We start from the raw sequence: 27,770 nt of genomic DNA, 5'->3' as shown, positions 1-27,770 counted from the left end.
ATTTTAGCTATCTGTTTTACACTGCAAGTTTATAGAAAGCAGAAATTTTGTTTGACTTCACCTATAATACATAATATGAATTATTATAAATTTATTCTGTTATTGTAAATTTATACATTACTGTATTTTGTTATAAATATAATATAATCTTGTAGTTTCTTATTCTAGAGAAATCTTTATGATGAACCAGAAATCAGAAAAGGTAAACGCAAAATAGCTTTAAAAGATTAATTTCATAACTGAGTATTTTATTAACAAGAATTCCTTATTAAATTATCAGAAACTTTAAGTTATTCTATTTAACTTCTTAATGGATTTTTCCTTAGTTAATTAATAACAAAATGTGTATTTATATTTTCAAGGTCTGAAGGAGTCTATGTTCAAGGTAAACTAGTTGTAGCTAATGATTATCAAGTTAGTAAACATATAACTCATTAACTACAGAAAAATAATATCAAGCCACAGATTTTAAGATGTTAAGATTTTAGGAGTTTATAAGAAGAAAAGGGGACATATATTTACAATTATATTCCACTCAATCATCTCTCTAAAAGTATGCCAAGTTTCTTTTGGATATAAGACATCTGACTATAGAAAGCTACTAATTTTATCTCCATTCAAAATACTGAACAAAATTTAAATGTGAAAGTACACTGTTACAGATCAATTAAAGAATACAAAGGAGTTTCCTTCAAAGAAAACAAGCAAGGATGACACTAAATAAGTGAAATATAGTAAAGAAAAGGCTGGGAGCAATAACTGTGAAACTGGCATTCAGAAGGCTCTTTTGGTTAACATTTCATAGAAATGTAAACATTCCTAATCCACTAGCACCATCAAGTGGCAAGTATCTAGTATAAAAATGTCACTTTGAGTATTACTATCAGATGTCCAGGGTTTTTTGTTGTTGTTTTAAAACTAGGTGTCACTAGGTATCGAAATGCATAGAGCATTGGGCCTGGAATCAGAAAGACCTGAGTTTAAACGCAGCCTCAGGCACTTACCAGCTGTGTGACCCTGGGCAAGCCACTTAACCCTGTTTGCCTCAATTTCCTCATCTATAGAATGAGCTGGAAAAGGAAATGGCAAACCACTCCAGCAGCTTTGCCAAGAAAAGCCCAAATGAGTTCACAAAAAGTAGAACATGACTGAAATGGCTGAACAAAAACAACTTAAATATTTCCAAAATACAGAGACTCAAGTAAAATAACCTGCCAACATAAGAAATGCAGGACTCCCCTGGAATTTGGCAGGTAAAGCCGTTCAAGTACAAAGAAAGAAAACTTTCTGGTTCTACTTTTGAAGGGGACAGGATGTATATTGGAAAAACTCTTGATACACAGCTGCTAAACTTCAGTCTCCTCGCTATAAAGTAACCAAACACAGATAACAGGCAAAGATTTGAAACAAAGTTATTTCCTAATTCCATCATGGTCTTACTGACTTCACAAGGTACAAATTTGCTGTTTAAATATATCTGTAAAATAATTTTTTAAAAACCTAGACAAATTTGGTTTTTGGTTTTTTATTTTTCATCTATTTCATTAAACGTTTCCCAATTACACATAAAAAATCTTTTCAACTTTAAAAAAAAAAAACAACTTGAGTTTCAAATTCTCTCCCTCCTCCCTGAGAATGCAAGAAATTTAATATTGATTATACATGTGAAGCCATGAAAAACTTTTCCACATAAGCAACGTTGCACAAAAAACCCCAGATAAAAATAATAAAAACATAAGAAAAATAAAGTTTAAAAAGTATGTTTTAATCTGCAGAGTTCATTAACTCTTTTTCTGAAGGTAGATGCCATTTTTCATCATGAGTCCTTTGTAATAGTTTTAGACAATGATGTCTTTCACAGCTGATCATCACTTCAAAACTGTTGTTACAATGTTCAATATTCTCCTGGTTCTGCTCATTTCACTTTGCATTAATTCATGTAAGTCTTCCCAGGTTTTTCTGAAACCATCTCTCATATAATCCCATCACAATCATATACCACAACCTGTTCAGTCATTCCCCAACTGATGTGCATCCCCTTGATTTCCAATTCTTTGCCACCACAAAAAGAGCTGCTATAAATATTTTTCAAATAGGTCCTTTTCTCTTTTTTATTTAAAAAAAAACCTCTTTAGGATAAAAACCTAGTAGTAGTATTGCTGAGTCAAAGGATAATTTAAGCACAGTTTTATAGCTCCTTGGGCATACTTCTAAATTGTTCTCCAGAACAGTTGGATTAGTTCACAACTCCACCAACAATGCATTAGAATCTTAGTTTTTCCACATCCCCTCCAACATTTACCATTTTCCTTTTCTGTCATGTTAGCTGAACTGAGGTAGTGCCTCAGAGTGGTTTTGATTTGCATTTCTCTAATCAGGAGTAATTTGGAGCATTTTTCATGCAACTAATAGATAGCTTTGGTTTCTTCTAAAAACTACCTATTTATGTCCTTTGACCATTTGTCAATTGGAGAATGACTCTTATTTTTATAAATTTGGCTCATTCCCTATACATGAGAAATGAGGCCTTTATCAGATAAATCTGTATAAAAATTTTCTCCCATCTTCCTGTTCCCCTCTTAATTGATAAAACCTATAAGTTTTGTTTGTGCAATTTCAGGTAATCAAAATTATCCATTTTACTTCCTGTGATCCTTTCTATCTTGTTTGGTCATAAACTTTCCCTTATCCATAGCTCTGACAGGTACATTTTCCTCATACTTCCCTAGGTTACTTATGACATCACCCTTTATGGCTAAATCATGTATCCATTCTTACCTTATCTTGGTATGCTATGAGAGATGATGGTCCATGCTTAGTTTCTGCCTAACTACTTTCCAGTTTTCAGAGTAATTTTTTATCAAATGGCAAGTTTTTGCCCCAAAAGCTTGAATCTTTGGGTTTATCAAACACTACTGTGGTCATTTACTATAGTGTGTTGTTTACATAATCTACCCCATAGATCCACTCTTATTTCTTCGCCAGTACAGTAGTCCCTTCCACAACAGGAAAATCAGGCATGACATGCCCCCATGATCTGGAAAATCAGAGTAAAATTTTTGGCCTTCCTTTCAGGTTAGAGAAGTTAATTTTTTTTTCTTTTTCTTTTATGGGGTATTTATAGCACCTTACTGTAAAATTTGGGTTGATATTACACAATAATGCACACATACACGTATATTGCATTTCTGAGTTTCTAAACTTTTTGTGTCATCCAAGGCTACTGTAAAACTCCACAAAAATTGCCATTTAATTTCTTATGACAAACTGGAATCTATCAAACCACAATGGGGAAAGCTGTGGTGTGGAAGGGATAACTGTACTAGATTGTTTTGATGATTACTATTTTGTAATGTAGTTGAAATTTGGTACTGCTAGCCCAACTTCCTTCACTTTTTTTTAATGATTCCCTTGATATTCTTGACCTTTTTTCCTTCAAGATAAATTTTATTATTTTTTTCTACCTCAATAAAATAATTCTTTGGTCACTGGATCAGTAGGGCATTAAATAAATTAACTTAGGAAGAATTGTCACTTTTGTTATATTGGCTTGACCTACCCACGAGCAATGAATATTTGCTTAGAACTATCTTCATTTGTGTGAAAAGTGTTTTGCACTTGTGTTCAGAGAGTCCTTGGCTTTGTCATGGCAGGCAGAGTCCCAATATTTTGTACTGTCTGCAGTTATTTAAAATGGAATTTCTCTATCTCTTCCTGCTGGATTTTGTTGGTAGCATATAGAAATGCAAATGATTTATATAAGTTTATTTTATACTCTGCCACTTTGTTAAGGTTGATAATTGTTTCAACTAATTTTTAGTTGATTTTCTAGGATTCTCTAAGTATACCATCATATCATCTGCAAAGGGTGATAGTTTTGTTTCCTCATTGCTTATTTATATTCCTTCAATTTCTTTGTTGTTGTGATTGCTACTTTGGCTAGCATTTTTAGTATAATATTGAATAGTAGTGATAATGAACATTCATCCCTAATCTTGTTGGGAAGGCTTCAAGTTCTTCTCTGTTACAGATAAAACTTGCTCTTGGTTTTAGATAGACATTCCTTATCATCTTAAGAAAGGCTCCATTGGTTCCTATGCTCTGTAGCGTTTTTAATAGGAAGGGGTACTATGTATGTCAAAGGCTTTTTCTGTATCTAGTGATATAATAATGATTTTTGTTGTTATTGTTATGGTCAATCACATTGATAGGTTTTCCTAATAATTAACCAGCTCTGCATTCCTGGTATAAATCTCACCAGGTCATAATGCATGATCTTTGTGACATATTGATGTAACTGCCATGCTAGTATTTTATTTAAAATTTTTACATCAATATTCATTACGGAAATTGATCTATAGTTTTCTTTCTTTGTTTTTAATCTCCCTGGTTCAGATATTAAAACCAAAGAGTGCCAGCCTGGGATCAAGAAAAATCATTTTCATGAGTTCAAAGCTCACCTCAGATACCTTCTAGAAAGGCAAAAACAAGGTCCCTGCCCTCCAAGAGCTCACATTTTAATACAGGGAACATCATGCCAAAAACTACACATGTAAGATATTTATAATGTAAATGGAAGGTAATCTCAAAGGGAGAGCAGCTAGGGGGTGCAGTGTATAGACTGCTGGGCCTGGAATTAGGAAGACCTGAATTCAAATGTGCCTTCAGATACTTACTAGCTGTATGGCCCGTGGGTACGTCACTTAATAACTGTTTGCTTCATTTTCCTCATCTGTAAAATGAGATGGAGAAGGAAATGGCAAACCACTCCAGTATCTTTGCCAAGAAAATCCCAAATGAAGTCATGAAGAGTCAAGCACAATTGAAAAACTGAACATTCATTAAAAACACTGGTCTATAGTTTTCTTTCTGTTTTTACTCTCACTGGTTTAGGTATCAAAATCATACTAGTGTCATATTAGAAATTTGGTGAGATTCCTGCTTTACCTATTTTTTTTCCCCCAAACAGTTTATATAGTATTGGGACTAAGTGTTCTGTAAATATTTGGTAGAATTTACTTATAAATTCATCTGATTCTGGTGATTTTTTTCTTATGGAGCTCATTTATGGCTTATTCAATTTCTTTAATAGTATTATTTCAGTGTTCTAAGACGGTATTATTCGAGTATTCTATTTCCTCTTCTGTGAATCTGGGCAGTATATCTTTTTGTAAATATTCATGCATTTCACTTAGATTGTCAGTTTTACTAGCATATAATTGGGCAAAATAATTCCTAATAATTGCTTTAATTTTATCTTCACTGGCAATAAAAGAACCCTTGTAATTTTTGATACCAGTAATTTGATCTTTCCTTTTCTAAAATCAAATTAACCTACGGTTCATATTTTATCTTGGGTTTTCCCCCCCATAAAATCAGTTACTAATTCTGTTTATTAATTCAATGGCTTGTTTTGGGGTTGTTTTTTTTTTACTTTCCATTTTATTAAGCTCTCCTTTGATTTTCAGGATTTTCATTTTAGTATTTAATTGGGGATTTGTTTTTTTTCTAGTTTTTTCAGTTGCATCTCCAATTCATTGACCTGCTCTTTCTCTTTTTTAGTGATGCAGGTCTTTAAAGATATAAATTTTCCCCTAAGTATTGTTTTGGTTACATCCCATAAATTTGTAGATACTGTCTCATTACTGTCATTCTCTTTAATGAAATTATTTATTGTTTTTATGATTTATTCTTTAACCCACTCATTCTTTACAATTATGTTATTCTATTTCCAATTTTTAATCTCTACTTCCACAGCCTTTTATTGAATGTAATTTTTATTGCATTATCATCTCAAAAGGGTGCATTTAATATATTTCTGCTTTCCTACCTTTGATTATGAGATTTTTAAGCCATAATACATGGTCAATTTTTTGAGAAGGTGCCATGTGTAGCTAAAAAAAAATATGCTTGCTATTTCCATTTAGTTTTCTCCAGAGGTCTAGCTGATCAAACTTTTCAAAGATTCTATTCTACTCCTTAACTTCTTTCTTATTTGTTTTATGGTTATATTTACCTAAATCTGAGAGGGGAAGGTTGGGGTCCTCCACTAGTACAGTTTTACTACTTCCTCCTGTAATTTACTTAATTTTTCCTTTAAGAATGTAGATGCTTTATCAGTTGGTGCATATGTTTAGTACTGGTATCATTTCATTGTCTATGGTACAAGATGTAGTTTCCCTGCTTATCCCTCATAATGAGGTTAAAGTTTGCTTTGCTTTATCTGAGATCTTGATTGCTACCCCTGTCTTTTTTTACTTTAGCTAAAGCATGATAGATTCAGCTCCAGAATTAACTCTGTGTCTCTCTGTTTCAAGTCTGTTTCTTATAAACATAGTGCTAGATTTTGCTTTCTAATCCATTCAGCTACTTGCTTCCATTTTATGGCTCAGTTCTTCCCATTCGTATTCAGTTGTGAGCATTTCCCTCCCTTTCTATATCCTTCTGTTTATCCTTCTTACTTTTTATCCTGTCCCTTCTCTAAATTCTGTTTTGCTTCTGACCACTGCTTTCACTTACCTGCCCTCTTTTTTATCACCATCCCCCTTTCCAGTCCCTTCTTTTATCCCCTTACCCTTACCCTATTGGGCAAAATAGATTTCTATTACCAACTGAGAATGTATACAGATAGTTCCTGCTTTACTTAAGAGGACTGTCTCACAGACTTCTATATAAAGTAATTTGTATGTAACGTGAATTTGCCTGCAGAAATGGGGCATGGAGGGATGGAGCAAAGAAAGGGGTTGTTTGCCCTTGGAGTTAGGGGGCCAGCACACAATTCAAGGACATGGAGAGGCTGGGGTCAAAGAAGCAAGAGCATTAGAAGGAACACATGGGGGCTAGGGCCAAGCATGTGGGAGCCTGGCCAGAACCAAAAGGAAGAATACGCAGGGGACAGACATATGGGGGCTGGACATAGACAAGAGGAGAGCCAACACGCAGGGCCAGACACAGAGTGGCCAAGCATGGACAAAAGACAGACATGCCAACCCTGCCATGCAGGCAGGGTGAAAGGGAACAAAGCTCTGCTCTCTCAGCATCAGAAGACTCAAGTCAAGCCCTTGATCTAGAGACAGGGGCAGTCTCTTCTGCTTTCACATCAAGATTTTTTTTAAGGGTTTTTTGCGTAGAGGGAGGGAAGAAAAGGCTAAAGGCTGTGGAGCGCTGAGCCAACAGGCAGGAGCAAAGAGAGACTACAGTACTATAAAGTCAATATAGGCATTTTTGTGGAAAACAGATTTCTTTCAGAATTCTTTAAAGTTGAATCTTCATAATGCTAATTTTCCTAAAGCAATAACTATCTATATATATTTTTCCCTGTGAGATTCAAGCACTGCCCACCCCCACCATCATTTTCCTCTCCATTGTAAAAGCTCTTCTTTGCATCCTTCTTTTATGTGTGAGCATTTCCTTGTTCTTCTCCCTTCCCCTTTCTTCCAGGGCATCCCTCTTTCTCAGCCCTTCATTTATTTTTTAAGATCATTCCAACATAATCAACTCACACCCACACTCTCTGTCTTTTAACTTTTAACTGCTCTAATAATGACAAAGCTCTTAGGAGTTACATGTATCATCTTCCAACATAGGAATATAAACAATTTAACCACTGAGTCCCTTAGGATTTCTCTTTCATGTTTACCTTTTTATGCTTCTCTTGTGTCTTGTGTTTGAAGGACAAACTTTCTATTCAGTTCTTGTCTTTTCATCAGAAATGCTTGACAATCTCCTATTTCATTAAATATCCGTTTTTCCCCCTGAAGGATTACACTCAGTTTTGATGGTTAGGTTATTCTTTTGCTTATAATCCTAGCTCTTTTGCCTTCCAGAGTACCATATTCCAAGCCTTCTGTTTCTTTAACATGGTAGCTGATAAATCTTGTATGATCCTTACTCTGGCTCTGCTCTTTGAATGGTTTCTTTCTGGATGCTTTAAGTATTTTACCTTTGACTCTGGGGCTCTCAAATTTGGCCACAATATTCCAGAGAGTTTTCATTTTGAGATCTTTCAGGTAGTGATCAGTGGATTCTACCCATTTTTATTTTACCCTCTGGTTCTAGGATATCAAGGTACTTTTCCTTGACAATTTATTGAAATATGATGTCTAGGCTCTTTTATCATGGTTTTCAGGTAGTCCAATAATTCTAAAGTCTCTCTCATCTATTTTCCAGGGCAGTTGTTTTTTCCAATGAGATATTTCATGTTTTATTCGATTTCTTAATTCTTTTGACTATTTTTTATTGTTTCTTGATGTTTCATGGAATCATTAGCTTTCACTTGTCCAATTCTAATTTCTAATAAGTTATTTTCATCTGTGTGAATTTCTGTACCTTTTTTTTCCATCTGGCCAATTATTTATACGGTGTTTTTTAAAGTATTTTTTGTGCCTCTTTTATCTAGCTGTTAATTGTCTTTTCATGATTTTCTTCCTTTGCTGTCATTTTTAACCTTATTTTTGCTTTACCACTCTTATTTGATTTTGAAAATCATTTTTTAAGCTCTTCCAGGAATTCTTATTGGACTTGTGCCCAATTCCCATTTTCTTTGAGGCTTTGCCTGCAGCTGTTTTGACTTCACTGTCTTCTTCTGAGTTTGTGTCTTGACCTTCCCTGTCACCACAGTAACTTATTACAGTCAGATTCTTTTTTTGTTGTATGCGCTTATTTCCACCCTATTTCTTTTGAACTTTAAAGCTGGACTCTGTTCTCAGCTTTGGGGGGTAGGAGGGAGAGAAGGAAGGACACTGTATCAAGCTTTAGGCTTTTTCACACTGCTAATTTTAGAACTAAATCTGGGGGTTTGGAAGTTTTCAGTGATTCCAAGGTAGTGTGGTCACTGCTCTTCTAATCTTATTTTGGTCCTTACCCAAGGACCTTTGATCCCTTAAGACTGTAATCAATACTGCTCTTCAGGGCCTCTACTCCCTTGGGACCAAAAATGATACTGTCTCTCAGGACTTCCACGCCCTTGCAATGCTCTTCTCCACCCTTAAACAACGACCCAAAAGTGGGTATAAGCAATGGAGTTGCCAAACAACTCTAACATCTGGTCCCAAGTCCAGAGCTAGTACAGGGGGCCCCTTAATCTCTTTCTGACCAGTTGCCAAGTCATCTTGCTTGAGAGCTGCTGCTGCTTCTGTTGCCACCACCTAGTCCTACCACTGGTGTTTTATCCACAAGGGCTCCAGGCCAGCCTCCACGTCTCTTTCACAAATCTCTCTTTCCAACCTTCAAAATTGTTTTGGGCTGGAAGAATGTCTCATTCAGACCTCTTGTTGGCTCTGCCACTCCAAAATTTGATTTGAGGCATTATCTTAAAGTTGTCTGGTGGGGAATGTTGGGAGAGCTCAACTGAGTACTTTCTCTACTTCATCATCTTGGCTATGCCCCAGAAGTCTCTCAAACTGAGTGTTACAGATGCTTGAATATCTCCAATTTGACACCACAGGATGAAACACACTGTAGTGATCACGTATGATTCTGTACTTATTTACCTTCTAAAAAAGAATATTCTTGAAAAAGAATGCCCAAACTTAGTTCAGAGAACTCTTAACAATGAAAGACATCTTAAAGATGATCCATTTCAATACTGCATTTGATAGTGGCAGAAACTTTGGTTCATTTACCAAGCCTTTTTCCTACACTCCAGCTATCTTCTCAGCCCACCACCCAGACAAGAAGTCTTTTCACAAGTTTTAACATGCAGGCCCTGAAGACCCTATGTCCTAATGGGTGAATAAGTCAACTGCAGCATTTTTCAAGCAGCCCCAACCATTCTTCACTTCACTCTCTACTTCCCAGTTACGTTCTCATGAGAGATTGCTCATGTACCCGACCTCCCTCTCCTCAAGTTCTTCAGTTCCGAAAATATGATCAAATAATCTCTGCCACTGCTCCTGGAAGGGGATATGCCAATCTATTACAAATCCCCACTTACTATAACTCTGTAACTCTCTGGAACACAGGGCCCCTTCTCTTGCCAACACACTATGTGTGCTGGTCCTCCCTTTTGAATGTAAACTCTTTCAGGGCAGAGTCCAGGGAAAACTAGAAAGCAGTTTTTGAAAAAAGAGGTTTAGATCAGTATCTTCACCTTACATCATAATAAATTCCAAATGGATTAAAAATCAGTATTAAAAGTCTTATAAGAAAATTAAGGTTTCAATTATAGGAAAGGAAAAAATTTATAACCAATATGGATTACATTAAGATTGAAAAGTCTTTGTAAAAATAAAACCAATCTGGCTAGACTCAGGAAAAAAAAACAACAAACCAGGATGGGGGAACGGGGAGAAATGAAAACTAAAAATTTTTTGGATAGCTCTAATCATTTAAAATAAAGTTTTCTCTTATGTAACCCCTAAATCTCTTTCTCAACTTCCAACCAGTACTCCCAATTTAGCCTCCTTGAGCCAAGCAGAACAAGTCTAATCACTCTGTCATGTTACAGCCCAAGAGACATTTTAAAGACACTTCATCACCCCACCCTAAAGTCTTCTCTTCTCCAAGTTCCTTCAAACAGTTTTCATATATCATGATCTCAAGGTCCTTCCCTATTCTTGCTACAATATTTTAGTTATTCTTCATCTTTTATCAATGTCCTACCCAAATGTAGCATCTGGGGGATTGAAGATATAGAATAAGACATACATTTTCAGACACTATCAATGGGGAAATTTGTTTTGTTTTACTATGCATATTTATTGCAAGGATTTTGTTTTCATTTGTCAATGACAGAGGGAAGGAATAAAGTAAGGATAAAGTAGCAAAAGGATGAAGTAGCAAAAAAAAAAAAAAAAAAAAAAAAAAGAGGGTCATTTGCAACACTTAACAGAAAACCAAAAAGAATCACATATAATCAGGACAACTGAAAGCAAAGTCTTAAATACACAGGAAAAGCAAACTATACATAAACAGATACATATGAAAATGCCCGTTTTATTTGGAGTTTGTTAAATTTAGAACTTTTACATGCAAAATTCTAAAAACAAAGAAATTGTGGCACCTAGAATTAAACACAATGTTCCAGGTGTGGTCTGAACTGGGAAAAGTAAAATGAAATTAGCACCTCAGTCCTGGATATTACACATCTCTAAATGGAGATTAAGGGTGCATTTGCTTTAGTAACTGCCACATCACATCATTGATTTGTCGAGCTGACAATCTAGAAACTTGATAAATTCAATACATAGGAGTAATACTTGGAGGAAAAAAGAGAATCTGGAGCATAATTCACCCTTAAAATCACTGAAGAAACAAAAAAGAACTTATCAAATTAATGCCTACCTTTGTCTAGGAACTATGAAGAGTGCTCGTACCAACTTTCTTCTATTTGCTTTTGTGTTCATATTCATGCAAAAATCCATTGCTGCCTAAAGGAAAAAAAAAATCAAACTTTTTTCTTTTAAAACCTCATTTTAAATACAAAAAGCAGAGAGTCAACCTGCTACAATGTTTCCAATGTTAAATGTTTCAATGATAATGATAAAAATGATAATCACAATTCAACTGATTGTGATAATTCAATTGATAATTCAAATATAATTATAACGATAATTTAATGATAAAAAGTATTATAAGCATATCAAACATGACAAGCCCTTATACAGATGGCTCTCTGGGCTGGCTTATGGGGAGGAATACAAGGAGAACTATAGGTGACTAAATCTTAAGAATAAGAAAAAAAATCCCACAGTTTCACTGTATTTCCAGAATATAATCCTTCACCAGGCAAAGCTTAAAAAATGTATCATTTAGAAGCTTAGTTTAGTAGCCAACTATGGTAAAGAAGGACGGTTGGGAATCTTAATCCCTTAATTACTGATTACCCAGGTGCTAGGTGAAAAATAAAGCAACAGGAAGATGATGTTTGTTTGGCAAGTAATTATAAGAAAAATTATAACAATAGCATTCATCACATGAGAGTTAAGTAGTTATCAAGAATTATTTAGGAAGTTTAGAATACAGCTGGGAAAAACTTATCATGAATCACAAAAAGTATAGAGAATAAACAGTATACCTACTAAAAATAAGGGGAAAATGTATTACTCATAGAAATTAATCACAGAAACCCAGCTTGCTGAACTGTCAATTAATCTACCTCTCTAGTTAAAACATTTCCCCAAATATCTGCTATTATTTCTAATATGGCTGAAAAATACATAAAACTGGAAAAGGCATATTTAAAAGAGGTCTTTAGGGCAGCTAGGCAGTGCTGTGAGTAGAGCACCAGCCCTGGAGTCAGGAGGACCTGAGTTCAAATCCAGCTTCAGACACTTTACACATTTACCAGCTGTATGACCTTGGGCAAGTCACTTAACCCCAACTGCCCTGCATTCCCCCCTCCAAAAAAAAAAACAAACAAAAAAACAAAAAAGAAACAAATAAAAGAGATCTTTAAAAAACTGATGGACTAATGTTTTTTTTAAATAATTATAGCCACATACATTTAAAATAAAATTAATATTAAATGTTTTGGGTATGTTTACAAAGCACTTTCTTTACAATAACTTATAAGGTATATTGTTCAAAGATTGTTTACAATTAAGAAAACGGAGGCCCAAAATGATTCACTTATTTGCCCAAGGTCACACCTAGCTAGTAAAGTGGAGAAATAAGACTAGAATTCAAGTCTTCTGACTCCTTCCTAGTCCAGTAACTGTTTTAGTACACCATGATGCCTCTGATATGTTTAACAGTCAAATTCACCACGGTCTTCAAAAGTTCTCATGATTAATTCATTAACATCATCAGACACGGAAAGCTTAGTGTTTCAGACTGAAGGAGGGCTCTCAAATTTCCATGGTGTATGAAAAACCTCTATTCTCTTCACTGGTTCAGTATAAACTTAAGACTCTTCAAAAAGTAGGTCTCTGCTAGAAAGGTATAGCTTGTTATACTTTACTGGAAACTTGACAATTTCCAATGAAAGTTAAACCACTATACTCATAAAATTATCTACAAATGTCACTCCATCAATAAGTATTTAAGTACCTATGCTAAGCACTTTACTAGATGCTGGGAATAGAAAGATAAAAATGAAATTGTCTTTCAAGACAGTGAATCTGCATTTACAAAAATTCTTAAATTGACATCAAAGAAGTTAATCATTAAGCTTACAGAGCATTTTACTAGGCTTATTAGTTAGAATAACAAAGGATAAAGTTGGAAATACTCCCAAGCTGTAAGTCATTTGCCTATACATCTGAATTATTCTAGACTAGCTGGACTTTAAATAAATAAGTGGTTATTCCTTTGTTTTGTTTTGTTTTTTTGGAGACAATGACTTGCCCAGAGTCACAAGGCATGATCTGAACTCAGGTCCTTCTACAGGACTGCTGCTCTATTCCACTGTGTCACTTAGCTGCCCCTAAACTGATTATTCTTAATACAAATGGAGACACAGAAATCCCATCTTTTTGGTAATACACTAAACTTCTAACAACCTACTTAGAACTGAAACTTTGTTAAGATGTAGACAACAGACAATACTAGTTCTCCACACAATTTTTTTTAAATATACTATCAGTGAAATAATTAGTCAGGAAAAAATAAGGTATGTATATTTCTGTATAAATGAGGAATAAAACAATCTTTGATCATGAGTTCTGTGCTTCAAAAATACTACCTTCTCTACCTGTTTATTGCAGAACCCAAGAAAGTTAATTTGAGCCAATTAAAAAGCCTTACATCATCTTCTAAGATAGCTAAAAGCCAACTGGCTATAAAAACAAACGACAAAAAAAAATATGGTCTTCAAATATATGAAAAACTCTGTTATACTTTAGGGAATTATAAAGGAAAATAAGGCTAATAACTAGACAGAACCCCTGAAGAAGCCAAGTCTAAAAGACTATTCATGCGGGACATTGTCTAATTTATCTGCATTTACCTTGGGGAAGGAGAAAAACGGCAGCCTTCTTAAAGACTCTATATCACACAGACATGGAGAACATGAAGGCTGCTGATGTGTTTGCAGGGGCTATGCAGGAAGAATTTTTTTATCTCCAATCCTATTCCTCATATTATATTTTAAAATTTCATTTGGCTTTTTATAAAGCTGTAATTCCTATTCCCTCCTTTAGACTGCTAAAGTAGAAGAAAAAGTGAATCTTGACCTTAATTGTACTGTAATTAAATATATGAACACAACATTGCAATAAAGCAAATGTTGCTATCTTGGAGAAGACAGTTTTTTAGAGGTTAAAATAGCCACAATTTGAAAGTCAGTCTCTCTCTCTCTCTCTCTCTCTCTCAATCTCTCTCTCTCTCTCTCTCTTTCTCTCCCCCCCTGTACTCCCCTCCCCCTCACACACACACACACACACACACACACACACACACACACACACACACACACACACACACACACACACACACGAAAGGGGCACTGGACTGAGAAGTTGGGTTCTAGGTCTCAGTTCTGATATTAAATGCGTGACCTTGGGCAAGTGACGTAACCTCTCTGGACTTTAGCTTCTTCATTCAAAAAATAAAGGCAAAGGTTGGCCTTGATAACCTCTGAAATCTCTCACAACTCTAATGTTTTAAGAATCTGTGAAATGTTTGCTTTCAATTACCATTTTCTGTCTCTTTCTCCCCACAGGTCATTTTCTAGGGTTACTGAAGATAACTCACTGCCATGCGGGGTGGAGGGTGGAGCTGGATGAAGTGGAACAGGATAATGATTATTCACTCTCCATAAAGCCACCCGGAACTTAGTGGCAGGAGCTTTTAACATTTGAGTCCAAATAATGTCACATAACTGTAATAAGATGATTCTTCAAATTATCCAAAGCCCTCTTTCTATCATAACAAAATGATGACAACTCTCCTTTGATATTTGGATATAAGGAGAACTTATAGAAAAAGTAAGAAATAGCTCCAAATACACAAGATAATTCCCAAACACACAAGATAATTCTCCATAGAAATGTGGCCTGCTAAAATCATTAAATCTGTTAAGAGAAAAATATTGACATACAATCACGTCATTTTTTTCAGTGGTCTTTACAACAATATTATGTATAGGAAAAGGAGAATAGCTTCTGAAGAAATGACAAACTGTACAACTGCTAGCTTTTAGATGAAGTAGCTCCAAAAGTAGGCAGCTGTAATCTCTATGGAGTTCCAAAATCTATTAGATGATACAAAGTCACTCAAATGTTTTCAGATTCAGCCAAAAAAGTCAGCTATTTGACAACACAATGACAAAGAAAAAAACTGGAAAAATACACAATTCTACAAATGTATTCTATTGATAAACTCACTACTTAGACCCCTTAGTGAATCATGTAGGAAAGACTAAAAAATCTAACATATACAGACTCATATTAAGTACACTACCAATCACAGGTCACGATACAAGACTAGGGCTTATTTCTGTGGGTAGAGGTACACAAAATTAATCATACCTTGTCTATGAGATCTCGATTGACACAGTTCGGCAACTGCTGCAGGAAAGCATCTACTATAAGCTTTAGATGAGACCCAGTACTGGCTTCCTCATCTTCTTGTTCTAATTAAAAATTATTATTATAAAACAGGCTTTAAAAAACACACACAATATGAAAAAACACATACAAATATATTTTGTGTGAGAAATACTTGTGGTTATTTTCTTAATGACTGAAAAAATTAAGCATTTCCTGAAGTATGACCATAGAAGTTCTGAATATCCCAGAGATTCTATAAATAACTCTTTTCAGGATTCAAATTCTAACCTGCTCCATTCCATATATATGTACATACACACACAGACACACAAACATGTATGTATATACATATACACATCCTATATACACAAGATATTAGAAAAAAATGTTTTTAATTAAAAAGGAAAAGAAAATGATAAAATGCAGTGAGGTGCCAACTTGATGGAGAAAAATTTAGAAACTTAGTGGATATATTAATGTTTGTTATCATTAAACATGAAGTATCCCACTAAAAAATATTTTGTAAAGAATCACTGAACTATATATATTTTCATGTTACAGCCGTATTATTTTTATTAAATGGAATTTCTCTCCAAACCTATCACACTTAAAATCAAATCTTTAATTTAAGATTCATGCTTTCCAGCTACCAACCCTTAAATTTTCCGAAGCTTTTATGGTGTGTGATTAATTTTGTGCTTTCTGAATGTTAGTTGATTTTGACTGCAACGCAAGTGAAAGTAATGAAAATTCTTCAAGAACGTCAATCATGAAAGCAAGGTCTTGCAAGAAATTAATGTGAGTTAATCTCTTTGCCAAGTCAGAATAAGAATGAGAAAAATGCATAGATAATGAAGGATGTGCCTTCCACCTAGCAGGAGCAGCTTTTAAACAAGCCACCCATCTTGGTTCCAGTACTCAAGTTAATTTTAAGAATTTCAAATTTAAGTTTTTAGCTAAGGTTTACAGCTCAGTTTGATTTTTATTAGATTTGTGATAAGCAGAATAAATTTTATCCAGAAATATTTTAAAATTATCAATTTGTTTATTTCAAATACTGGATCAAAGTAATTTCAATTGGTAGTTTTAACAGTTCCAAATAGTGATTATAAAAGAAAATGTTTAACAACTTCAGTTACTCAACTTCATTTCCAGCATTATGTTAATACCATCAGAACAAGAAGACGCAATTAAATTCACTTTCAAATATTCATTAATAAAGCTGCATTTAAATTAGTTTAATTAAAGTAGACAATAATGTATTGAAAATACACTCTGTTGTGGTTGATGCCAATTCTTTTAAAGTAACAAATAACTTTACCCATGGAGGAATCGACTGAACTGTACACAGGTTGTGTTTAACAATGAACTTTCAAAGTTCCTGAAAATTTAACAATCAACTCTCTCAAGCCAGCTCCAACATACCACTAGCTGTAATTAAGGATAGACTTGAAAAAATGGACTGCTCATAAGAAGCTTATCATTTGAAATGGGTATAGTTTCATGATGAAGAATAAAGAATGTGTCAATTTATGAGTTCTATACCAAGTCTTGTAAAACAACTGCAGCAAACAGGACATTGTACATTAAGTTCTTTAAATGTAAAATAAATCATTAAAAGTCAATAAATGTATTTATTACTTTTTGTCCCAGTTAATTTGAACACCACTGTTGTCACTCAACAACAGATGTTTTTCAAAGAGCATGTGATTAACAAAGAAAACGAAAATTTCATAATATAGGTATGGAGGAGTTCAGAGCCTTTGGTAAAGGTCAAGCCATTAAGCCACAAGGATTAACAACCTTTCATAGGTGGCATGCTGTCTTCATTTATTAATTCATTCATGAGGCAGTTGAGAATTGAAGTTCTACCCTTTGTGCTAGAACCCATTAGTAGAATTACAGTAAGGAATTTTTATGGGAACACTCCCCCAAACCTTTCAATGGAGTAAATGAAGAGTGAGAATTGGGGATTTTCTGTATTATTCAATCTCTATAATCCAATCTCAGAAAAAGGCCAGTTCTAAGGACTTTCATTTACATGTATACATAAGGTTATCAGCTAATACCTTAGCATTCGACAAACATGGCTGCTGTGATCAAATGACAACCTATCCAGAAGACAAATGGGACATGGGCTATGCACCCAAAGGGTAGAAGGACATACCTGGGGAAGATTAGGAGAGATGAAGGGAGGTCACGCCCAGAAAAAAGTAAGGGCACCAAAGACAAACTTTGCCTACTCAACAATTTTGTAGTTATTCAATCATCTTAAAGGTCTTGAGTTGTTGATCCCTGTCATGCATCACTGATGGTCATGAAGATACATACCATGAAAACTTGATTTATTGAAACAAAAGTTAAAAGGTTTACTTCTATTCTTCAAGCTTTCAAAAACAAACAAATCCAAGAATATACAAAGTGGTCATTAAAAATTACTAGGTTCAAAAGTAAATGTAATGCAGTAGAACACTATTATGATTCTAACACCTTTGACTGAAGTAATAGTGAAATAACCTAAATCCATTTTTTTAAAAATTAATGAAGTTACACTCAATTCTATTAAACATGGCTTCATGATATAACCATTCATACATTTACATCTAACAATTTAAAAGATCTTATCAAAAATAATTTATTATCAGTTAATATATTATCAATGAAAAAGTTATCATGTTATCTTAGTTAGATATATGTGACAGTCGGAAGAGCACTATATTCCTTATCTTTTCTCAAAAACAGAAAATACTACTTTCCAGGCATTTTAAAAATGAAATAATAATATTAACATTTACATAGTGCTTTGAGATTTCCAAAATGATGTGTATGTTACTTGATTTTCACAACTCTATGAAGCAGATGTTATTATTATTGCCATTTTACAGATGAGGAAATTTGGGCCAGGATAGGTCAAGGGATTTAAGCCAGGGTCACATAGTGACACATAAGTGTTTCAGGCCAGATGTGATTTCAGTTCTTCCTGACTCCACATCCAAAAGTTTAATCCACTGTACCACCTCGCAGCTCTCATAATGGGGAAAATAAAAAATTAAGTTCCCCACATCTCACTACACAGTATAAACACTGTCCTTTTCCAGATGAAGTAGATTGGAGTTCTAAAACAATGATTTCTTCCATCCTTCTCTTCTCCAGTCCTCCGAGTATACTTGCTCACTTTGTGGGCACACATCCAGCACTCCATTCTTATCATCTAATTCTTGCCAGGATAGGGTACAACTAGGTTATTACTGTGAATAATGAATCCCCTCAGGTATTAGCATTTTTCAAACTTGCACAACATATTTCCATTGAACTGGAACTAATAACCGTATTTTACAGAATTACAACTTCAAAAAGTGCAAATTCAAATACATGTGACTATTGCAGGGGATTTTTTATTCCCACTAATTAGGACCTTTATTATATTAGCTGATAACATTGGGTGGGACATTTTAAAAAGTTAGCCAGTTGTGGGGTTATGGCATCATGGATTCCACACCAACCAAAAAACTTACTTTGAATCTTAAATTACACAATTTCATTAAAAGTATTCCAGGAAAACACATCACAAACATATGTTAGGAAACAGAAATTGAAGTGGGGATTACAAAAAGCCAGTGTAGTTTTATCATTCAGAACAGGTCAGTACAGAGAAACCTAACTTCCATAACTGACACGGTAACTAGACTAACAGAGAATACAGGAGTCATAGTTGACTTAGATTTTAGCACAGTATTTGACAAAATTTTTCATGCTATTTTTATGGAAAAGACAGAGGTATTGACTGGAGTATAGAGACTCATATAGCCACAGGGCAGTAGGAAAGACAATCCAGGCAGATGAAATGTGAAGCATAGTTTGGGAGAATTTATAAACAGGAAAGCTCAATCCTTGAGTGAAGTTTCAAAGCAGAATAGCAGTTTGGGATTCTTCCCTATGACACCCAACGTTATTCTCTTTGTTCCAACTGATAAATCATATATGGATTGGAGACTACAAGCCCCAGGTAAAACAGGTACCTAAAGTTCTCCAATATCACATCATGGAACCCCTTTTGAGTCTTACAGATCAACTTCCCAAGTACAAAATAGGGGAGACAAGGCAGTAAATTATTCTGAAAAGGATCTGAGAATCTTAGTGGAATCCAAGGTCAATGAGTCAATTAGGCTATTAGGTGACCCTAAGAGATAATATGTCTAGGTTAGGGAGGTGATGGTCTTGCTGTACTCTGCTTAGTCAGACCACATCTGAAGTACTGTGGTCAGTTCTTGGCACTGTTATAAGAAGAACATTGCTCTCCCCAGATGCTCTGCAGCTCATGAAAAAGGATGATGAAAGACATCAGCTGCATGCCACATGTGAGGATCAGTGAAGAAGCTAGGGATGTTTACCCTGGAGAAGAGAAGACTGCAGGTGTAGGGTGGGTGAGGACAGCCAAGAAAATACGGGAATGACAGTTGTCTTAAAGGAACTGATGAGCTACCAAAGAAGAGGACTTAGACTTGTTCAGTTTGGTTCCAAAGGGAAAAAGGTAGAGCAATGGATTTAAGTTGCAAAGAGGAAATTTTAGGCTTGATACTTCCTAAGAAGTAGAGCTACACAAAAGTGAAACGGCCTGCCTCGGGAGATGGTGGGCTGCCTCTCCCATAACTCTTTGTCAAAGGCTGGAAGACCACTTCTCCCCAGCTTTCACTTGGCTGCCAAGGTGATTTTTCTGAAGTACAAGCCTGTCCATGTCAGACTCCTGCTCAATGAACTCTAATGGTTCCTGATAATCTCCAGCATCAAAGGTAGAATGTTTTGGAATGTAAAGCGCTTCATAAAATTGCCCCTTCAGACCTTTCCAGTCTTCTGATATTTTAACTGCCTCCATGTATCCTGTGATGAACCTATACTATCCTAGTTGGAAAAAAAACAAGACTTTGCACTGGCTACCGCCTCCCCACCCCAGTGCCAGGAATGCTCTGCTCCCTCACCTCCAAATCTCAATTTCCCTGGATTTCATCAAGATTCAGCTCACGTCTTACCTTCTGTAGGAGACATGTCCCAGTCCTTGCAGCTGCTAACATCTTCTGCTCTCAGAAAGTGAGACATGATCCCCTTATCTATTCTGTGTATTTCTTATATGTACCTAGTTATTGACAAGATGTCTCCCTCAGATCCTTGAAGGCGAGGACTATTTTTGCCTTTCCTTTTATACCTAGCACTTAGCAAATACCTGGTACATAGCGAGCACTTAATAAATACTCGTTGAATGATTCCTGTTCAGGTACAAATTGCATTCAGTGGCCTCTAGAGTTCCTTCAAATTCAGGTTCTCTAAGCTAAGTTAACAACACTAACATAATAATGTGTATCTTTGCTATATATCTATCCAACTTAAGAATCATGTTCAAATAAATTTATGGCTAATTTGTAAATATTGGAAGCATGCAATTAAAATAAATTCAGTATTTGGGGGATGCTGTCAAGCAATGAAAAAGTAAAATGTCAATTAATGAAAGTCCTCGTTTTCCCATGTATTTCAATGATCAGTATCAATAATTTGCACTCATGCAGACATATACAGCATTTTCATTATAAAGATCAGTTCCCCCAAAGTAATCACCTAATAACTTTAGAACACAGGATCAATAGCTGTAAGTTTCTTGTATCTCATATTCTAATAAAAGGGGTTTATGTACAAAATTATCCAAAAATTAAATCTAAATGTTTTACAAAAATTATGCTTTACCTTGTTCATCAAGAAGTTTCTTTGTAAGGTCTTCTGCTTCATCACCACCCTCTAATTCCAAAGTATCATCATTAATTTCCAGGTTCTCCAACTCAAGTTCCAAATCATCTGTATTTGATACATCTTTATTATCCTTAGGTTCCTTTGACTCTATTTCAAGAGACAGCAAAAGGATCTTTGAATTGTGTGTTACTAATTTCAGATGTGCTGTGTAAAATAGGGACAGGGATCAGGACTGGACCTGTGATTTCATTGGTACAGGAAATTCCCTTTTCAGAAAACTCCCTCTACCAATGCAGGTACAATGCACTCTCTGCAACTTAAAGTCTTAGAGAGTTGCCTAGAAAACGGAGGGACTAAGTGATGTGCTTGGGATCACAGAATCACTAATTATCAGGTTGGACTTGAGAGGTCTTCCTGGCTCAAAAATCAGCTCTCTACCCACTATATCACACCGCCTCTCATGTAAATAGACACTTCTAACGCTTAAAAGTAACCATGTTCTATAAATCTTCGCTAACAAACAAATCTGAAAGAAAATTTAACATGATGATATTATAGTTAGACCATCACAGCACTTCACAAGTATATTTCACATCCCAGAAAGGGGGGAGGGGGTTATTAAAAAGCTAACTCTGTCTGAAAAGCAAATCAACCAATCAACAAGTATTTTAAGTGCCTATCATGTTCCAGGCACCGGACTAGGCACTAGGGGATAAAAGTGCAAGGAAAAAATCAGATTGTTATACTGCCTTCCATTATAATTTCAGAGATATTATATTGTGTGTGTGTGTGTGTGTGTGTGTGTGTGTGTGTGTGTAAGATATATATTAGGTTATCTATCATGTACTCTATTAGATAATATAGGGGATAAAAAATAAGTAGCTGATCTGACGGGAGGTTTTTGCAGGAAAACATTAATATTCAGTTTTGGACATGTTGAATTTAAGATGTCTCCAGGACAACTAGTTCAAGATGTTCCTTAGACAATTGGACACGTGGGACTAGAGTTCAGGCAAGAGGGGTAGACTGGCTAAACAGAACAGAGTATCTTTTGCACGGATATGATAACTGAATTCATGGAAGTTGATGAGATCACTAAGTGAAATACTAAAGAAGGATAAGAGTAGAAGGTCTCAGACACCCATGGTTAGCAGAATTGGATAAGGATCTAGCAAAGAAGTCTGAGGAGAGTCAGACAGGTAGGAGAGGAAACCAAAGGATAAGAGCAGTGTCATAAAAATTTAGAAGAGGGTATCAAAGATAAGACAGTGATGGGCAGTGTCAATGCTTGAAGAAAGATGAAGGATAAGAAAAGGTCATTTGACTTGGCAATTAAAAGACCGGTTTCAGTTGAAAGTTGAAACTGGAAGCCAGCTCACAGATTGTTTAGAAAAAAAGAGACACTACTCCACACTACTGCATTTTTGGTAGACTTACAATTTGGAAAGCAATTTGGAATTATGCACATAGTGATTAAAAGGACCATACCTTCTGATCCAGAGAGGTAACCTGGTTTATACCACAAGAGGACCACTGATAAAAAGTAACCATGTAACTCAGGAGTGCATAGTGAGAGACTTTCTTTTTCGGATATAGCCAATCTGAAAACTTACTTTGATATACATGTTTGTAACAGGGACTTTGTTTTTCTTGCTTTCTCATGGCGAAGGTAGAGTGAAGGGTGGGGGGAGTAGAGAGATGGCTCTTCATTTGAAAAGAAAATTTAATTAGTTTTTTTAAGTATTACTATACACACCAAAATGTTTTAACATATATTTATATTTATTTATAGCACTTCTTATGGTAGTAAACAATGGAAAAAAGTAAATACCCATCAACTGGGGAGTGACTAAATAAGCTGTGGTACACAAATGGAATGCAATGTTACTATGTTCCAAAAAATGACAAATATGAATTTATAGATGCAGAGACAGATTTGCTTGATCAGATGAAGTGAAGCAGCGCTAAAAAAATAATATACACAATAACTACCACAATGGAATGGGATGGAAAGAACAACCACACAGAGACAAAACTGAATGCTACAAATTACAAAAGAATAAGCATGGTCCCAAAGAAGAGAGCTCTGAGAAGACACTTCCACCTGACTCTTTAATAGAAGTGAGAGGTCTACAGAGGTAGAAGACCACATTTATTTTCAGATCTTTTTTTTTTGACATATTTTATTGATTGGTTTTGCCAATATTTTCCCCCTTCTCCTTCCTCTTTCTTTAAGAAATATGCTTTGTAACATATAGGATGGCTTTCTGGGAAGGGGAAAGAGAGGGAAACCATGAGAAATTATGGCATTGTAAAAATAAAAAAAATTTTGAGAGAGAGGAAAAGAAGTAAAGGCACCTAGTACAAATGGCTTTCTCAAAATTAGCCACAAAGTGGATAAGTATAAGACTAAACTGGTGAAAATGGACAGAAAAAGAAAGGGGTTTTTTTTGTTTGTTTTTTGTTTTAAATAGCATTTTATTTTTTTCCAATTACATGTAAAGACAATTTTAACTTTTTTTTAAATAAAGTTTTGAGTTCCAAATTTTCTCCCTTCCTCCCTCCTTCCTCTCTCCCTCCTCCATAAGATGATAAGCAATCTGATATAGGTTATATATATGCAATCATGTAAAATATTTCCATATTAGTCAGATTGTGAAACAAAAAAACAGAACGAAAGGAAAAAAAACCACACAAAAAATTTTTTAAGTGAAAATAGTACACTTCAATCTGCATTGAGACTCCATCAGTTCTTTCCCTGCATGCGGATAGCATTTTTCATCATGAGTCTTTTGGCACTGTCTTGGATCACTGTATTTCCTGAGGAGAGCTAAGTCAATCACAGTTGATCATCACACAATGTTGCTGTTATTCTCTACATGGTCTCCTGGTTCTGCTCACTTCATATACGTCAGTTCATGTAAGTCTCTCCAGGTTTTTCTGAAATCCACCTGCTCATCATCTCTCATAACACAATAGTATTCCATTACATTCATATACCACAACTTGTTCAGCCATTCTCCAATTGATAGGAATCACTTCAATTACCAATTCTTTGCCAAAAGGTTGTTGTTTTTTTTAATGGATGGAGGAGACATGATTGCATTTATAGGCAACATTGAAGCTGCCAGTAGAAAGGAGACTGAAGACTATTAGTAAAAGTGTGGATGACAGAGGGTGCAATTTGCTGAAGAAAATAAGATGGAATGGGAACAAGGATCTATGCAGAGGGATTTCCTTTGCCAAGTGCCACTTCTTGATCTGAGACATGGATGACAGAGGAGCTAACAAGTGAAGGACATCTTAGTGTTATGAGATGAAGAGGAGGAGGAGAAAACAGAGAGCTCTCAGTGAATGGCCTCAATTTTTATTTTGAGTATGAAGTTCTCAATTGAGAGGGAGAAGGGAGGGGGTTTCTTGGGAAGTTTGAGGAGCGGATGGAAAAGTCTGGAAAACCCATTGCAGCAAGTGAGATAGTGAATCAGTAATGAAGGTATACAAAGATTGCCTTAATTTAATGAAGGCCCACTTAAGGTTATATAACATAAATTTGTCATGGCCCCAGCCACCATAGTTTTACACTTTTCTCCAGATTCATTCATCAACATGTGAACATCAATAAAGACAGCAGACGGAGGAAATAATTCAAAGTTAGGGTTTCCTCAAAGGCACTACTGACAGGCTAAGGTGGCAAGGCATTTAATACGACAGAATAGTGTACAGTTGAATTGGTTCATCAAGGGGTCAAGATAAGCAAGGGAGGAGAATATACATAGTGCAGGGATAATGGTCAGGAGAGAACTGAGGGTGGAAGGAATGGAGATCACAGTGAGAAAGAAGAACAGGGCTAAGGGTAATAAGATAGAAAGAAACACAAATCAAGAAAAGATTATGATCTGATAAAGGAACATCAGAATCTATGAACACTTGTGGGTGATAGTAAGAATGAGCACATCACTGCGTGTAGGCTAAAGTGGAGTTGGAGAGTAGGTCGTGAGAAATGAGTAAATCAAGAAACTGGGAAGTTGGGGTTCTTGAGGTACTATTAATAGGTATATAGAAGGGTATGTGGGCAAGAGTTGGGGAGGAAAAGACCTTGAGGCAGGTGCCGAACGCACAGAGTAAAGGAGAGCGTAGGAGGGCAGAAGGTAACACCTACCAGAATGTTGATGGGGTGATAAATATGGACTGAGTGAACCTCACAGGAAAAAGGGTTACTTGGTAATGGTAAAGAGAATGTACTGAGTAGACAGTGGGATGCAAGAAGTGTTCCAGCTCCCTCATCAATCTGGAGGTATGAGTTAAAGTGTACCCCATAGTAGAGAGTATAGGTAGGGACCTCCATCATCAAATGCTAGCTAGGGATCTCACATCATCAAGAGCAAGCTAGATTTCAGTGACTGCCAGAAGTGAGAAAGAAAAATGAAAGCAAGTTTGTTAACTATGGAACAGGCAAAGCTGAGGACACAGTGGAAAGGAAGGTTTCTACAATAAAAGCCAGGGGTTTAGAATCACTTGAATAGAGTATGACAGGCAGGAAGTATGCTAGTCATTAAGGAGTGAATACAGGCAAATTATCAGTGACTGCCAAACTTGTGGCAGGAGGTGGCACTGAGCTCTGTGAGCCCTAGAAGGCCTGACTCCCAAATGGGCAGGAACTCCCCACAGGAGAAAGTACAATCTGAGGGAGTTTGGACAGAAGGTAGAAGCTAACAATATGAGGTCAATCTGGTCTGGAAACTACCTTCAGAGCACTGGGCCAGGCCCTGGGACAAGACAGAGGCCAGAATTTAGACCTAGGGCTGGAGCATGCCTTGACAGGAAGACTCAGAAGGGAGGGGGCCCTAAGACAGCTGGACAGCTAGATTTGGAGTGATTCAGTATTCCCTGGAAAATCTCAGGGGGAAAAGACAAAGGTCTGGGCAGGCTGAGGAGCCATAAAGCACTACCTGAGAAATTACAGAGGAAATAAAGAAGACACAGGTGAGTTGGCTAGATCCTGGGTAACACAATGCTCCTTGAGAAGTAGTGGAATGAAAAGAGAAGTAGTAAAAACACATCGCTGGAACTGAGGAGGGCATTTTAAGGGCCAGAAAGGAGACTGGATAGAAGAGTGAGTGTGTGCATGTATGAGTGTATGCATGTGTACATACATATATAGTGGGGGAGTAGGGAGAAATAAAACTGATTAAACATTAAGCCTGATAATAGAGACCTTTATCCTCTTTCTACAGCAATGTAAATATAAAGAACCACCACCACAAAATAATTGAAAATTCATGTTAAGACATCTCCCTCCACGTCTTTGAGGGTGGGGGTATCCCATGGGTATGGAATACTCCATATAATGTCAGTTTTTTCAATATATTGATCACTTTTTTCAGTTTTTTTCTCTTTCTCTTTTGTAAAAAGTAATTTTTGCTATAGTGGAGGAGAAAAGGATGCAGGAGAGATACAGGCCATGTAACAATAGAAGATAACAATAAAAATCTACTTTCAAAAATACAGTCATAGACTCTTGCATAGTAGTTACATTTTAAGAGCTATTATAGTAAAAAAAAAATGGTAACAGTATATAAGATATAGGGAGAACAAGTGATAGGGCACTTCTGTAATATAAGGTGATGATACTTGCATTACCTAAATGGAGGTGAAGAAAGAATACGTTCCAAGCAAGGGGGCACATAGCCTGCCCAAAGGCAAAGAAACACAAGATGGAATATCATGTACAGGAAAGAGCAAGGAAGCCAGTTTGGCTAAAATATAGAAGGCATGACGGATGTGAAATAAGCTGGGGCCAAGATTGCAAAGGGCTTTAAAAGTTTAACAGAGTACTTTATATTTTATCCTGGAGACAACGTGGAGCCCCTAAAACTTCTTGAACAGGTAACAAGGCCAGATGACTGCTTAGGGAATTTCAATTTGTCAGTTGTCAATCAGGTCAGTGACAAGGCCAATATGAACCCTCTCTGCTTCAGAAAAGCTGGGAAACAATGGAAATAAGAATAGAAAAGGTTGCTAGAACCAGATTATGAATGACCTTGTAAACCAAGAAAATTTAGATGGGAAAAAAGTAATCACCTAAGAGTTACTAATAGGTTTCTGTAAGTTCTGATCTTCCCTCTTCTACCTGTCATCTATTCAAGGAATGATGCTTTTCCCTACTGCTGAAGACACACTTTGGGTAATGTCCGTAAGAGGAAGGCAAGAAGGAGATACATCTATTAAGTTCAAATCAGGAATGCAACATCACTAAAATGAAAGTGATTGAAAGAGCTAAGGTAAAGTTTTTCAATTACATAACACTTTAACGAAAGGTGCTTTTTCAACATGTCATAATTCATTGCCACATATCTCTCCAACCCCATTGGCCTCAGGAAAAAGAGACAAATAAAATTCAATAAACCAAAGTCATATTTGTACTATTACAGCATAGTAGTACATAAAAATGGTTGTGGCAACCCAGTTTAGAACACAAAAAATTTTTCTTAAATTCTTAAAAATCAGAAAAACTGTTTAGTCAACAGATATTTTACAAATTAATCTCAGGCAAAGAAAATATTTTAAAATTACAAACACCAGAAACAGAAAAAAAATTTAACA

The 27,770-nt window shown here is 35.7% G+C and overlaps 1 protein-coding gene across 3 annotated transcripts in view; it reads right to left on the bottom strand.

Moving 5' to 3' along the window:
* The window catches only part of UPF2 (UPF2 regulator of nonsense mediated mRNA decay), a 131,087-nt gene that overhangs the window by 57,652 nt on the left and 45,665 nt on the right, over positions 1-27,770 (bottom strand). For all 3 annotated transcript variants that reach the window (XM_036759665.1, XM_036759667.1, XM_036759666.1), the window contains exons 6-8: positions 21,165-21,314; positions 15,411-15,514; positions 11,284-11,369 (exon numbers count right to left, since the gene is read on the bottom strand). In XM_036759665.1, coding sequence (XP_036615560.1) covers positions 11,284-11,369; positions 15,411-15,514; positions 21,165-21,314 — 340 coding nt within the window. The remainder of the gene's footprint in view (positions 1-11,283; positions 11,370-15,410; positions 15,515-21,164; positions 21,315-27,770) is intronic.

The sequence above is a fragment of the Trichosurus vulpecula genome, chromosome 5 (assembly GCF_011100635.1).
Source record: "Trichosurus vulpecula isolate mTriVul1 chromosome 5, mTriVul1.pri, whole genome shotgun sequence".
In the NCBI taxonomy this organism is placed as follows: Eukaryota; Metazoa; Chordata; class Mammalia; order Diprotodontia; family Phalangeridae; genus Trichosurus; species Trichosurus vulpecula.
The sequence above is the reverse complement of the archived record's forward strand: the minus strand, read 5'-3'. Positions and strand labels throughout refer to the sequence as shown.